This window comes from Benincasa hispida, chromosome 12 (assembly GCF_027475165.1).
Source record: "Benincasa hispida cultivar pf3 chromosome 12, pf3_genome.v1.1, whole genome shotgun sequence".
Classification (NCBI taxonomy): Eukaryota; Viridiplantae; Streptophyta; class Magnoliopsida; order Cucurbitales; family Cucurbitaceae; genus Benincasa; species Benincasa hispida.
The window spans coordinates 16,206,318-16,220,463 of NC_143489.1; the positions used below are offsets into that span (position 1 = coordinate 16,206,318).

General features: G+C 29.5%; 1 protein-coding gene across 1 annotated transcript; it reads left to right on the top strand.

The window, feature by feature from the left end:
* The first annotated feature begins 3,402 nt into the window (after window positions 1-3,402).
* On the top strand, window positions 3,403-6,034 carry LOC120067342 (uncharacterized). Its single transcript, XM_039018910.2, has one exon. It carries the CDS (start codon window positions 3,519-3,521, stop codon window positions 5,802-5,804), a length of 2,286 nt encoding a protein of 761 aa, XP_038874838.2. The 5' UTR covers window positions 3,403-3,518; the 3' UTR covers window positions 5,805-6,034.
* Window positions 6,035-14,146: the final 8,112 nt, after the last annotated feature.

Here is a 14,146-nt window from a genome sequence, read left to right on the forward strand (position 1 = left end):
CTTATTGATTGGCCAAAGGGACATTTACTTATTAGTAATTGACATGTACTCTCTTTTGAAGTTAAAAGTGTGACCCTCTATTCCGGTATTGTTGTAGTTAAAGAAAGAAAAGAACCTATTTTGATTGTTTAATTTGAAAATTCGATTTAAAATTTTTGATTTTATGTTAAATTGCAAGTCTATTCATTAATTTTGATTTTTTGTTTTTTTTTTTTTTAACTTTAAAAAATGCGTGATGAGTTTTTCAACTTTTAAAAAATGTCTAACATGTCCTTAATCTTTTGATTTTGAATTTTAATTTTTATTAAGATATTTTTTTAAAATCCATCAACCTACTAAAAACTAAATTGAAAGTAAGTTAGGAGTTTTATTAGACATAAAATTTCAATTTTATATCTAATATATTAGTTAATTTTTAAAAAATTTGAATATATCAGAAATCAATTATATAGGCTTGGTAGGATTTCATTGATAGATCGATCATATGAGCCACAATCGCAAACGTATTTGGATTGCTTTTGATCATGTTTATTTAGAATTATGAATTTACCACATTTACTGCTACTTTCACCATTATCGCTAGACATAATCTGTCATATTTATTGTTACTTTTGTCATTACTATTACCACTAGACTCAAGCGGTAATGATAATGGTAATGATAACAGTAACAATAAATATTACATATTCATAATTCTAATATAGTAATAGCAATAATATTTATAACAGTAATGATAACGGTTTGTGAGTTTCACATCAATTTCAAACGCAATCATATTGAGCACTCTCAATTCCTCGATCAGATTACATTCTTTGATTACAAAATTTGAAATGGATCCCACATTTCATTACGATTATGGAATATAGGTAAACAAAAACAAACGTAATCTGACGGTAAATTACAAATAACATAGAAAAATTGAATAAAAATTGAGAAACAAACACGTAAACAATTAGGTTGAAGCAAGGATATATCACTCTTTTTAAGGAGATTGAAGTCCTCTGCGGTGTATATTGAATTTCTTTATATCAACTACTGGTGCAACAAACATTCTTTGGTCCGTCTCCTTCAAGATACAACAATCCAACTTAAACGTTGTGTAGCTCAACCACTTTGCATCGAAAGGTTCAAAGAACTAAAATACCCTTCTTTTGGCCAAGTGCTCTTAAAAGAGCTAATGGGAGAAAATAAAAGAGAAAGATATATCGAGTATTGGTTGGTGTGTTTTTTAGAGTAAAGAGGGAGACCTATTTATAGTAAAATTATAGATTTGGAATCTACTATATAATAAATGGGAATTTGTTTAACATCGAACCAAATATGTTTTCCTTTAAGAATTAAAACTTTCTTATTATTTCTCCAAAGTGAAACTTCAATTTAACAAAACTTATCAAATATTTAAAAATGTAACAACATAATCAAATTGGATTCACTTTTCATATTACCATTGATTTATTACGTTTACAAAAATACGATCATATTTCAAATGATTATTTGACATTTTCATAATTGAGAGTTGAAACCTATTAGACGGTGGTTATAATTTAAACTTAAAATTTTGATTTTTTTTAAATAATATTATTTTAATATTTATTGATAAAAATAGGATTTGTTTGAAAATACTGACAAAAATGACGTTGTGAAATTGTGGATGGGGTCCACATTTCCTAGCCACATGTCAAGCATGCTATATTGACCAGAATAATGTGGACTAAGTCCACGATTTCCTTGGTCTCAAATCCTACCCACCCTCTGATCAGTTTCTTCCTCCCTCTCGACTCTCTTTCTTTCTTCCTCTCTCCCCTAACCCCACGCACTTGCCATCTCTCGTCGTCCGCCAGTCCGTAGTAGTTTTATTGAAAAATTGGAAAATCTAGTATCCGAAGTTTGTTTTGTCTGGGATTTAGTATTTTTTTTTTACCATTAGATTGGATTTTAAAATTTATTCTTGAATTATTTTAGTTTTGACATGAAAATTTGGATTTTTTTTTTTTGAATTTATTGTTGTAATTTGCGCTGATAATGTATTTTTTTTATTGTTTTTTCGATTTTAATTTTTTTTAATTTTTAATTAACAATTTACTTTACTTGTTTTTGTTCTTCTTCTTTTATATCATACGCATTTAGTGGATTTAGTGTCTCAAAATATATATATATATATATATATATATATATATAAACTTCAAATATATTTTTTTGATTTCGTGTCTGAATCTTTTATATTTGAGGTAGATAAAATACTCATTTTCTATAGATAAAATACTCATTTTCTATAGATAAAATATTCATTTTCTATAGATAAAATACTCATTTTCCATGCTATAGAATGATTGGTTAGTTGTCTTATTGATGCATTGAGAAGTCAAAAAGCACATGAATTCATTTAATAAATTGTAACGAGTATTTACTATTATAATGTTGGAAATACAACTTATGTATTATCCCATTAAATCTATTTTCATAATTACTTTAAAAAACTACCTTATTCTTCAACTTAACCCTAAATTTTTCTATAAAAAAATGAATTTTTAAAAGAGGAATCTCTTCCCATGTGTGTATTAAAGAAAACATAAAATTTAATGGGGATGTATTTCCAACGTTATAATAGTAAATATTATTAAATGACTTCATGTGCTTTTTGACTTCTCAATGCATCAATGAGACACTTAATCAATCATTCTATGACATAAAATATGAGTATTTTATCTACCTCAAATATAAAAGTTTCACGCACGAAATCAAAAAATATATATTTAAAGTTTTTCTTAATCAAAATGAGTCTAATTCAATTGATATAGTATTTGTGTTACTAACCTTAAAATTAGAAGTTTGATTCCTCATCCTTATATATTGTCGATATATATATATATAGTTCTAAGTTGACATTTCAATTGATGGTTGAAAATTTGAAAAGAAAAATAGACTAGAGAAAATCAAACATTTAAGTTACAAAAAATTCACTAGATGCCCATGACCTAAACTAAATTCAACACTACAAACACATATTTTTTCAAGTCAACGATTATTTAACTCCACAAATAATTATTTACCACTCAACTTAATTCCAAATGACAATTGACAATTGTTTTCTAAATGTGTATTTAAGTTGATTTATTTGTTTAATATATAAAATGAGAAAATTTCATTGTAAAGTACTCGATCTCCTCAAATTCCATAATCACGAAATTAAACGAAAAATTTTATAGGAATGGAGAATAAAATGGAAAGATAGAGTGAAAAATCAAAAGTCATCCCTAATCCTATCCGATTGTGTGCACATTCCATACTTTCAAGTTTAAGTCTCGTCTTTGTCTCAAAAAAAAAAGAAAAAAAAAGTAATAAATAAATAAATAAAATATATCCTATCTTTAAATTTTTCATTTTTAGGCTTCCAATTCGTCGGTAGACTTGGACCCACTGTTTCTTCTTTTTCTTTTTTGTTTATTCTTCTTCTTCAACTTTAACACCATTTTTAACATGAACCCATTTCACCATTGAGCTTGAAAACCAGTTCTTCCATGGCTTCATTGAGTGAAAAGTTCCCAATACCCACTCTATATCTTCAAACTCCACCTTCAAAAAATCAAACCTTCGATGTAATTTCACCACATGTCAAAGAACTCTGGGAAAGATGGAACATCAGAGCCTTAATCCTCTTCAGTCTCTCTTTACAAACCTTCTTAATCATCTGTGCTCCTCTCAGGAAACGAACCTCAAGAAAATTCCCCATGTTCCTCATCTGGTCCGCCTATCTCCTCGCCGATTGGACCGCCAGTTTCGTCGTCGGCTTAATTTCCAATAGCCAGAGCAAATCCGACGCCAATGTCGACCTTCTCGCCTTCTGGTCTCCTTTTCTTCTCCTCCATCTCGGCGGCCCCGACACCATTACCGCTTTCGCTCTCGAAGACAACGCTCTCTGGCTTCGCCATTTGATCGGATTGATTTTTCAGGTCATTGCTACTGTTTATGTCTTCATTCAAACCATGCCCCAGAACAAGCTCTGGGTTCCTGCCATTTTGATGTTTCTTGCAGGAATTATCAAGTATGCCGAGCGAACTAGGGCTTTGTATTTGGCTAGTTTGGGGAGTTTCAGAGCTTCTATGCTTAAAGATCCTGACCCAGGTCCTGATTATGCTAAATTAATGGAGGAATTTACTTGTAAGAAAGATGCTCATTTGCCTACTAATATTCAACTTGTGAATGAGCCTAATAAAGAATGGAACGCTTTCACTAGCACTGCAAAAGAGGGTCATCTGAGCCAGCTTGAGGTTGTTCAATATGCCTTTCTTTACTTCAACAAATTCAAGGGTTTGATTGTCGATTTGATTTTTAGCTTTACGGAGAGAAATGAAAGCAGGGATTTCTTTTTGAAGAGAGAGCCCCTTGATGCCCTCAAGGTGATTGAAGTTGAGCTTAACTTCATATATGAAGTTCTCTTCACCAAAGTAGTGGTTCTTCATAACATATTTGGGATGATTTTTAGATCCATTTCTTTGTGTTCTGTGACTGTGGCTTTGGTACTGTTTAGCAGATTGGATAAAAATGATTTTAGGAAAATTGATGTAAGGATTACTTATGCTTTGCTTATTGGGGCCTTGGCTTTAGATTTTATATCCATTTCCATGACTGTCTTCTCTGATTGGACTATAGCTACCCTTATAAAGGATGATTCAATTTTTGCCACTTTTTTTGAAAACTTTCTCCGGTTCAAAGCACAAAGAGGAGAGTCTGTGCATAAGAAGTCCCCATTTTCAGGCTCTACGAAGCTCGCCACTCCATGGATGTTTTGCCGGTGGCGAGAATCTGTGTCTCAGTTCAATTTGATAGCATATTGTCTTAGTGAACGCATCCCAATGGATGATTCAAGAAACAGATCAGTCTTTTGTGGCTGCTCTCTTGTTTGGATCAATAAAACGTTTCGGCTTTTTCGTCGTATAAACAATTTCATCATCAATTATATAGGCGCCAAAGAGTTGCTTGATGATTGGAAATATGTCTCCAGGCAACCAGTTTTGGAGAAGCTTTGGGATTTAATCTTTTACGAGATGCTTGAAAAGTCCAAAGCAGCAGAAAGTGTAGAAGTTACTGAAGAAATATGTTCATCTAGAGGCTCCTATGTACTAAAATTAATGGACCTTCCATCGGAAATTGACATCGGCGAGTTAATATCCGACATAGATGAAGTAGTTTTTGATGAGAGCCTTATGATGTGGCACATAGCAACAGAACTTTGCTATAGAGACGAACAAAACACAAATGACAACGCCAACGCCAACGCCAACACTACTTGTCGCGAATTCAGCAAGCTCTTATCAGATTACATGCTCTACCTCATAGTGATGCTCCCCTCGATGATGTCGGCTGTGGCAGGAATTGGGGGAATAAGGTTCAGGGACACTTGTGCCGAGGCTAAAAGGTTCTTCGACCGAAGAGGATACGAATGTAGCTCAAATGAAGGTATAACCACGAAGGCTTGTCGCGAAATGCTTGCCGTGAATGTAAATGATGCAAAACCTGTGGAAGTGAAGGGAGATAAAAGCAAATCTGTACTGTTTAACGGTTCATTACTTGCTAAGAAGCTACAAAAGTATGGAGATAAGCAATGGGAGATAATGAGCAAAGTTTGGGTTGAAATGTTGGGATATGCAGCCAGCCATTGCAGACCAGAACAACATGCTCAACAAGTTACTAACGGAGGAGAGCTCATTACTTTAGTTTGGTTATTGATGGCACATTTTGGGCTTGGAGAACAGTTTCAAATCAGTGAAGGCCATGCCAGAGCAAAACTCATAGTACATAAGTAGCTGAGATGGATTTTCTTTTCTTTTCTTTTGAAAAAGATTGCAATCTTCTATAATGGGGTTGTTCTTTTCCTTTGGATTTCAAGTGTTATGATATGAATCTTTCTTTCTTTGAGATGTGTTGTAAAACCCAGCTATTGGTGTATTGTTGTATTAGTTAGGACATAGGAGTATGTATGAGAATTTTGTAATGAAAGGCAATTGCCAGTGTGGATTTAAGTTCCACTTATGAACTGAAATGCCTCAACTTGTGAGAGTGATTTTTAATTATGTCGTTCGCGTGCAGGTTTGGAATCTTATAAATATTTAATTTATTGTACTTAATCACCATTAGATTTTAAATTAATTTAAATTTGTCGTCTTAATTATTTCAATATAGTTAAGTTTAAAATAAACTAAAAAATTTAGAAGAATATGTTTTTAAAAAACTTTAAAATATAGAAATTTTGACTAAATTTATAATTTTAATTAATCTATTGTTTTAATAATTTGATATTTTAATCTTACTAGATTTTGAAATAAAATTTCATAGACTTTTGTCACTTTAGCTAATTTGAAAATGATCAATTTTTTTTTATCATAATACGCTGACTTAAAATTGAAATAAACTAGTATTCTAATATTAAATTCAATGATTGAAAAACTGTACTTTTTTTTCTTATAAATTATATTTGAGGAATAAAAAATCATAAATTTTGAGTTTTAGTTTTTATTTGTTCGTTAAGTTGTTTTAAACATTTTAAATTTTTACGTTTAAAAAATGATCATAAGTGTTCGAGTTAGTTAAATTGACCAACAAAAAAAATTAAAATGTTATTAAATTAAATTGAGCTTTCAAACATATATAGTTCTACACATATAACCTAAATAAATATAGCTATACAATTGCAGACGTGTTTGGAATGACTTAAAAAATATATATTTTTCAAAAATTCATTTTTAATGAAAAACTTTTGATAAGAACTCATTAAAAAAACCATAAATGTATTACAATTCTTTCTTAAAAGTATTTTTATAATTTATCTAGTTTGTTATATACTAAAAGTATTTTTCTTAATGTTTTTCAAGGTTGGTTGGTGGCGGTCATTGGAGATGGCAGTCAAAAGGTGGCCAATGGCATTGGTGGCTTGAAATTTGCTGGAGGGAAAAGGAGTTGACAAATGGTGGTCAGAGTTGGCCAGGGACACTGGAGGTTGACCGACGACGGTTACCAAGGTGGCAACCAAAGTTGGCCGATGGCAATCGCTGAGGTGGTAGTCGAAGTTGGCCGATGACGATTGTAGGAGGTGACGACTAGAGTTGGCCGATGGCAGACGCCAAAGGTGGCAGTCGGAGTTGGTCAGTGGCGGTTGTCGGAGGTGGCGTCCAGAGTTGGTCGGTGGCGTTTGGTGGAGGTGGCTGCTAGAGTTGGCCTGCGGCGGTCGTCGGAGAGTGGTAATCAGAGTTGGCCGCGATGGTTACCGAAAGTGGTGTCCGGAGATTGGGCGCGTACTTCCTAGATTAAATTAAAAAAAATAAAATAAAATAACCCATGGGTTTGAATAATAAATACCATTCAAACCATGTTCAAACCCATGGGAAAAAGATGTAGGCTTCCTAGATTCATGTCCTTTGGGTTTAGGATGCGTAACCTATCCAATCCCATCTCTTGAAACAAACACCCCCTTACATTTTGAAATTGTTTGAAAAAAAAAAACTTGGGAGATTTTTCTATTATAACGATGATTGTAGATTTACCTAAGAGTTGATGTGTAAAAGGTTTGACATTATTTACAACATCATTTCCATAAAATGATTTTTTTTAATAGATGATGTCAATGATATCTTTTGTCTTTGAAAAGTTTTTAGATGAAAATTGATGTAGTTGTTGACGTGTAAAAAGGATAAAAGGATAATAAAATATTTTAACGTCATTTACAACATCATTCTCATAAATTTTGATATTGAAGCTAACGTGTAAAAATTGATGTTGTAAGTGATATCAATAATATCATTGCAAAAATGAGCTTAGTTCAATGGTAATTGGCATGACCTTCTTTTCAAGAGGTAGGAGATTTGATCCTTCATCTCTGCAATCTATGGCCAAGTAAATGAAGTTCATTCCTTAAAAGATGAGAACTCTTTAAAAGAACCGAAGTTCGAACTCTAAAGTGGCTAAAAAGTTAGGTCATCAAGATGTTTAGGTCTTTTTATGACATCTTCAACTATCACCATGGTATGAAGTCATTCAAGAAGAATTCTCGAGTGGTGAACCTCTTGTCAAATATTTTTCAAAAAGTCATTCACAACGCAATTTATAATAAAATAAAAATGTGTTCTGTTACATTAAGTTTATTTGATTTGGCTATATGCTAAAAGTGTACTAAAGTTAAATTACTATATAAGACGACTACTAAACACTACGAATTATAATTTCAATTTTGTAGTTAAAACAGTTTTACCAACTAAGTTTATTTGTGTTTTTTTTTTTTTAGTATATGAACAGTTGAATTAGTCGTTAGAGTTAGTTATTGGAGATGATTGATAAGTTGATGGTCAAAGTTAGCCACTAGATGTGATCGTCAAAGTTGGTAGTCGAAAGTAGTTGCTGAGATAGTTGCCGTTGAAGGTGGTTGTCAAAGTTTGACACTCATAAGTGGTCATCGAAGCATGTCACCAGAGTGAGGTAGTAGAAGTCGTCGACAGTGATTATCGCCAAAATTGGGTGTCAGAGGTGGTCACCGAGTTGATCACCAAAGGTGATCTCTAGAAAATGTTACGACGAGGAACGGTTGAATTGGTCGTTAGAGTTAGTCATTGGAGATGATTGATGAAGTTGGTGGTCAGAGTTGGTCACCAGATATGATTGTTAAAGTTCACTAGAGTCACTGTCGAAGGTGGTTGTAAAGTTTGGCATGCAAAGGTGGTCAATGAAGTATGTCACCGGAGTGAGGCTGTAGAAGTCGCCGTCAGTGGTTGTTGTCAAAATTGGGTGTCAGAAGTGGTCATCAAGTTGATCACCAAAGGTGGTCGCTAGAACATGTCACGATGATGATTGCCGCCACTGGCTAGCAGATAGAATCATTAGAAATATTAGAGGGAGCGAGAGAGAGGAAGATAGAGTTTTCCGATAAATGTGCGAACTTCAAAAGTAAACATCGTTGAAATTGGTGGAGTTTAATTATTTGACATGAAGTTGGTGGGCCAAATATTAAAGTGAAGTTTAAAACTCAACTCAACTCAATTCTTCAAACATCTCCTAAACATTTATGTTTCATTGGCCACCACCGCTCTCAAAAGTTATTGTGATGTTGGTAACCCATTCCAAAGTACTTGGACAATTTTTTAATATTTATATATATGTAAATAGATAGAGGTTAGTACTTGAATTTTGAACTTTGTGCCTGATTGGTTCGTCAACTTTTAAGAATCTCTAATAAATCTCTAAACTTCCTTAAAAAGTTTAAAATTTTTGAAAATTTATTTATTTTTGTATATAAATTTAAATGTTATGTCTAATATAACTTTAAACTTTTAATTTTGTATTTAGTAGATTCATGAATTTTAAAAAATTTAAGTTTTTAGAATATATATATACTTTAAAACTGTTACTTTTAAAAAGTCTTTGGGGCTTCAAAATTGAAGAAGCTCATAAAGTATATATCTTCCATTTTTTCCCCGTTAAAATATTGTGATTTTAAACTAAATCTTATGGAAAAGAAAAGAGAGAAAAAAAAAATGGAAATGGTGAGTGTTAATCGAGAGATTCATGTCAATTGCTTCTTTTATCATATATATTTTGTTCCACCACTTTAATAATCATCTTTTTAAGAAAATTAATTCTATAAATACTTTTTTTTCTATGTTTTTTTGTTATTTGAGAAGTGTTATCAAAATCTTAATTAAATTTTAAAACTGCGAAAAAGAAATCTTTTAACAACTTGTTTTTTATTTTGGAATTTGGCTCGTTTACATAAGAAATGTGATAAAGCATATATAATTTTTAAATATCAAGTAGTTATCAAATGGAGAACTTAGACCGACCCTATTTACTTTTTAATTTTTGAAAATAAGACTATGAACACCCTTGTCACCTCAAAATTTCTTGTTTTACGGATTCAAAAGCTTAAACTAATGGATGAAAACAAATTTAATATCATATCATCTAACACTTTATTATCTACTTTTACCGAGGTTTTCCGCGCTAAAATTTGAAGACTAAAAAAGTAATTTTAAAAAATTTATTTATTTATTAAAATTTGGCAGAGAATTCAACTATTTTACTAAAAAAAAATGCAAATTACGATAAAAAAAAATTAAGAGAAAATATGTTTAATTATCAAAAACCAAAAATAAAAAAAATTAAGACCCCATTTGATAATTTTTTTTTGTTTTTTATAATTAAACCTATTTTCTCTCTATGTCTTACAATGATTTGCATCATTCTTAAGTACAATAATTGAATTCTTAGCCAAATTCCAAAAATAAAACAAGTTTTTAAAATTATTTTTTTTAATTTTCAAAACTGGCTTGATTTTTTAAACCATCTATAAAAAGTAGATAACAAATGAAGAAATTCGAAGGTGGAAATAGTGTCTATAGCCTTGATTTTCAAAAACAGAAGTAAAATACAAAATGGTTACTAAACAAAGTCTAAATATTTACCAAACTACACCATTTTAATTATTATTATAAAATGGATACCAAATCATTTATTACATTTCCATGTTTCTTCTAATCATTATAATTATAATTATTATTAGTTTCTTTTGGAATATTGTTAAATATACATAATAAGTTCGAGTTGTTTTCAAATAAATAATAATAGTATTTATTAACATCAAGTTGTTTTAAATAATAATATGTTCGAGTGGTTGTTCAATAAACATGGAATAGTTATAGCGAATTAATTGTTACATGGTCCTGAATTAAATATCCTTTTAGACATATAGTATAAATTCTTTACTTCCATTTCAAACAATGGCTTTTTACTTTATGAAATTGTATAAATATCCTTGGCCTTTTAAGTCTATATTTTGGAGAAATTTTGAAATAGTGGAAATCACTTTTGTTATTTTCTAAATCATTTTGAGATACCTTTTTAATAATTTTAAAATTAATCTAAAATTTAATTATACACTTTTAAATGTAAAATTAATATCATCATAATTGAATTTGAATGATTTGAAGTATGTTTTAGAGTGATTTTAAAAATAATAAGAGTGATTTTAACCATATCAGGATTACTATTAAACATGACTTAAAGTTAATTTTTTTTTTTTTAAAAAATGTCATTTAAACTAAAATTATTCTCAAATAACTTAAACTAGCTTTATTGATAATTTTCTATTGACTATGATAATTTTAAAAAATATAAATAATGTCAAAATATACATAGTTCAACTGGTATAGCGTTTAACGATTCTCTCATTCCACACATTGTAAATAAATAAATACATAATATTAATATTTTGTTAAAGTATTTGATATCATTTTAAAATCATCTTCAGTTAAGCTACGCTATTATGTTATTTCTTTTTTTTTAAAAAAACTTATTATAATTTTTTACTTAACATAAAAGTAAGTGTTTTTAGAAAAAATGGGGAAGCTATTGTTTAGAAATAAACTAAATCTCAAGAGAATTAACGTGGTACCAATTATCATTTTAAATATCAACAGTTTAACCATTTCTTTATAATTGCTTAAGCTGAAAATCTTTTTAAAAGACAAATATGAACAAACTCTAAATATTATAGGATCATTATAAATTATCTCGTCAGATTCGTCGAAGTGTACAACAAATATGAACTTATTTTAAGACAAAGAATCTAGAAAGGGTTGAGAAAGGAGATATTATTTGTTTCTTTTCCTTGTTCTTTATTTAAAAAAAGAGAAAGAAAAAGAGTAAGGTAGATTTGAAGGTTAGGATGAATTATTTAGTTTCATTAATATTTTTGTTGGTTAAAATATTTTTAATGAATTTATAATGCATAATTCAATTGATCTTAACTTTTTTTGTTTAAAAAAAAATTACTCTGTAATTTTTAAATTTCTATATATTTTTTTCGTCCAAAACCAACTCCGACCAACCGATGAACACTTCTAATATAGTGATAACATGCATTATAAATATTTAAGTGAAAATGAGCATAAATTAATTGACATAGAACATGTATTATTGACCTCAATATTAAAGGTTTGATTCTGCTCTCTACATGTGTCAGGAAAAAATCATGTTAAAGAAATGCTAAAAAGAAAGTCATACGTGACACTAATACAACGACATTTATTGGTTTTTTTAGTACAACAACATTGGGATAAGGATCAAACTTTCAATCTCTAAGGCGAAAGATCATGTCAATTAGTTTTGAACTAACCTCTATTTGGTTAATTATTAATTTTTTACCGTAAAAGAAAAAGAAGAACCAACAAACAACTATTATTTTGAACTAAAAGAGGAAGACTATTGGTCTATTATTTTTTATTAAATTACACATTAATCTCTCAACGTTTGAAACTATTAATTTGATCTTGAAATTTCAATTTTTTTTTCAAAATTCACACCTCTACTAGATACAAAATTAAAATTTAAAAACAAATTATTAGACATAATTAAAAATTTAAAAACTTATTAAACACTCTTTAATATATCAAAACGATGAGAGTTTTAAAATTTAAAGGTCAAATTTGTAATTTAACCATTATTTTATTAGATGTACTGGCATTGAATGTATGTTTATTAGTTGACTCATTGACTCACTGTGCCTGCTTGTGCAATAAATGCTAGACTCAGGACAGATATATATAAATACTATATATAAATACATTGTGATAATTAATGTTTTGTCACTATACTATAGTTGAATTCCCTTTTTAAAGTTCAATTCAAGGGTGTGATATTACACTTTTGACCTTTGATTAAAATGTTCTAATTGATATCATATTTATAGATTTAAAATTTATGACTAAAAAAAGAGTGTCTATAATTTATGCAATAAATAATATATTAATAAATCTTTAACCCGTTTAAAAACAAGTGGAGTTGATAAACTATGAGACAATTTTAAAGACAATTAGATTCTATTTTATATTTTTAGATTCACTGAATTTTACCTACATATACAAAATATATGCGTTTTAAAAAAGAATTATTTTATGATCTAATATTATAACACTATTTTTATATTATTAGTCTTTTCATATTTTGAATTTGAAATTTTCAATGCAAATTTATATTTAAATAAGATTTTTTTTAAACAAAATATAACATTTCGTGTTATAATTGAATTTATTTTTGTCAAATTTAAATGTTATAGTAGAATATATTATTAATTAACATAATGAATATACAAGTTTTGAACATAAAATGTACATAAGTTAGCAATAATTTTTATTCAACCTTATATTTTTATGGATGACTATGTAAGTAGTTTTATGTTTTATAAATATATTATATCAAGGAAAATTTTCACCAATAGAAAAAATGTCAAACTGTTTATAGAAATAATAATAATAAAAATACTAATAGATATTGATAGAAAGAAGTCTATCAGTGATAGAAAATGATAGATGTCTATCATTGATAGATGTTGATAGAAGTTGAAGAAGTCTATTAGTGTCTATCAGTAATAGAAATTGATAGAAGTCTAAATGATTAAAATTTTCTATTTTGTATAAATAATTTTTCTTGTTTTTCTATTTTTTAAAACTCTCTCTTATATCAAAAGATTTTGGTTAATAATTTAAAGTTAAACTCAATAATTATTTTTTCTATTCAACCCCTTATTTTCAAATTATATACCAAAAAAGTCTAATTACTTCTCAAACATAGATCTAACTATTTAATTCCAAATCTTGCCTAACCAATCAAAACAAAATTCTCATAATTATTTTATAGAAAAAATACAATTTTGAATTGTTTTATTAATCTAGATGTCAAATGTAGTAAGTTAGCTGATTCCTTCCACTCTGAGATTGACAAGGATATGATTTGAGCTTTACATTAATTAACATTTCCTCAACCAGTCTTTTGTATTATCTTTTCTACAATCTCCTCAACCAGTCACCCTCAATCATTTTTTTTTGGTTGTTTGAAGACCCATCACGAACCATCTTGGAGAGCAAATTGGAAGAAGTGTCTCTTCATCTGTGCGTATCAAATAGAGAGCGTTATGGCGCTGCACGACAGCACTGCAACGGTTGCCTAATAGATTTTTTCTGTGAATGGCGCGGGGCACAAGCGTCATAGCACTTGCACAACGCCATTCCTCTCTTACTCGATTGTTTGCTAATTGCTCCATTTAAGCCCAAATTACATCCGGTACGTCCGGACGGCTTCTTTTTCTTGATAATGTAGCTAAGAACTA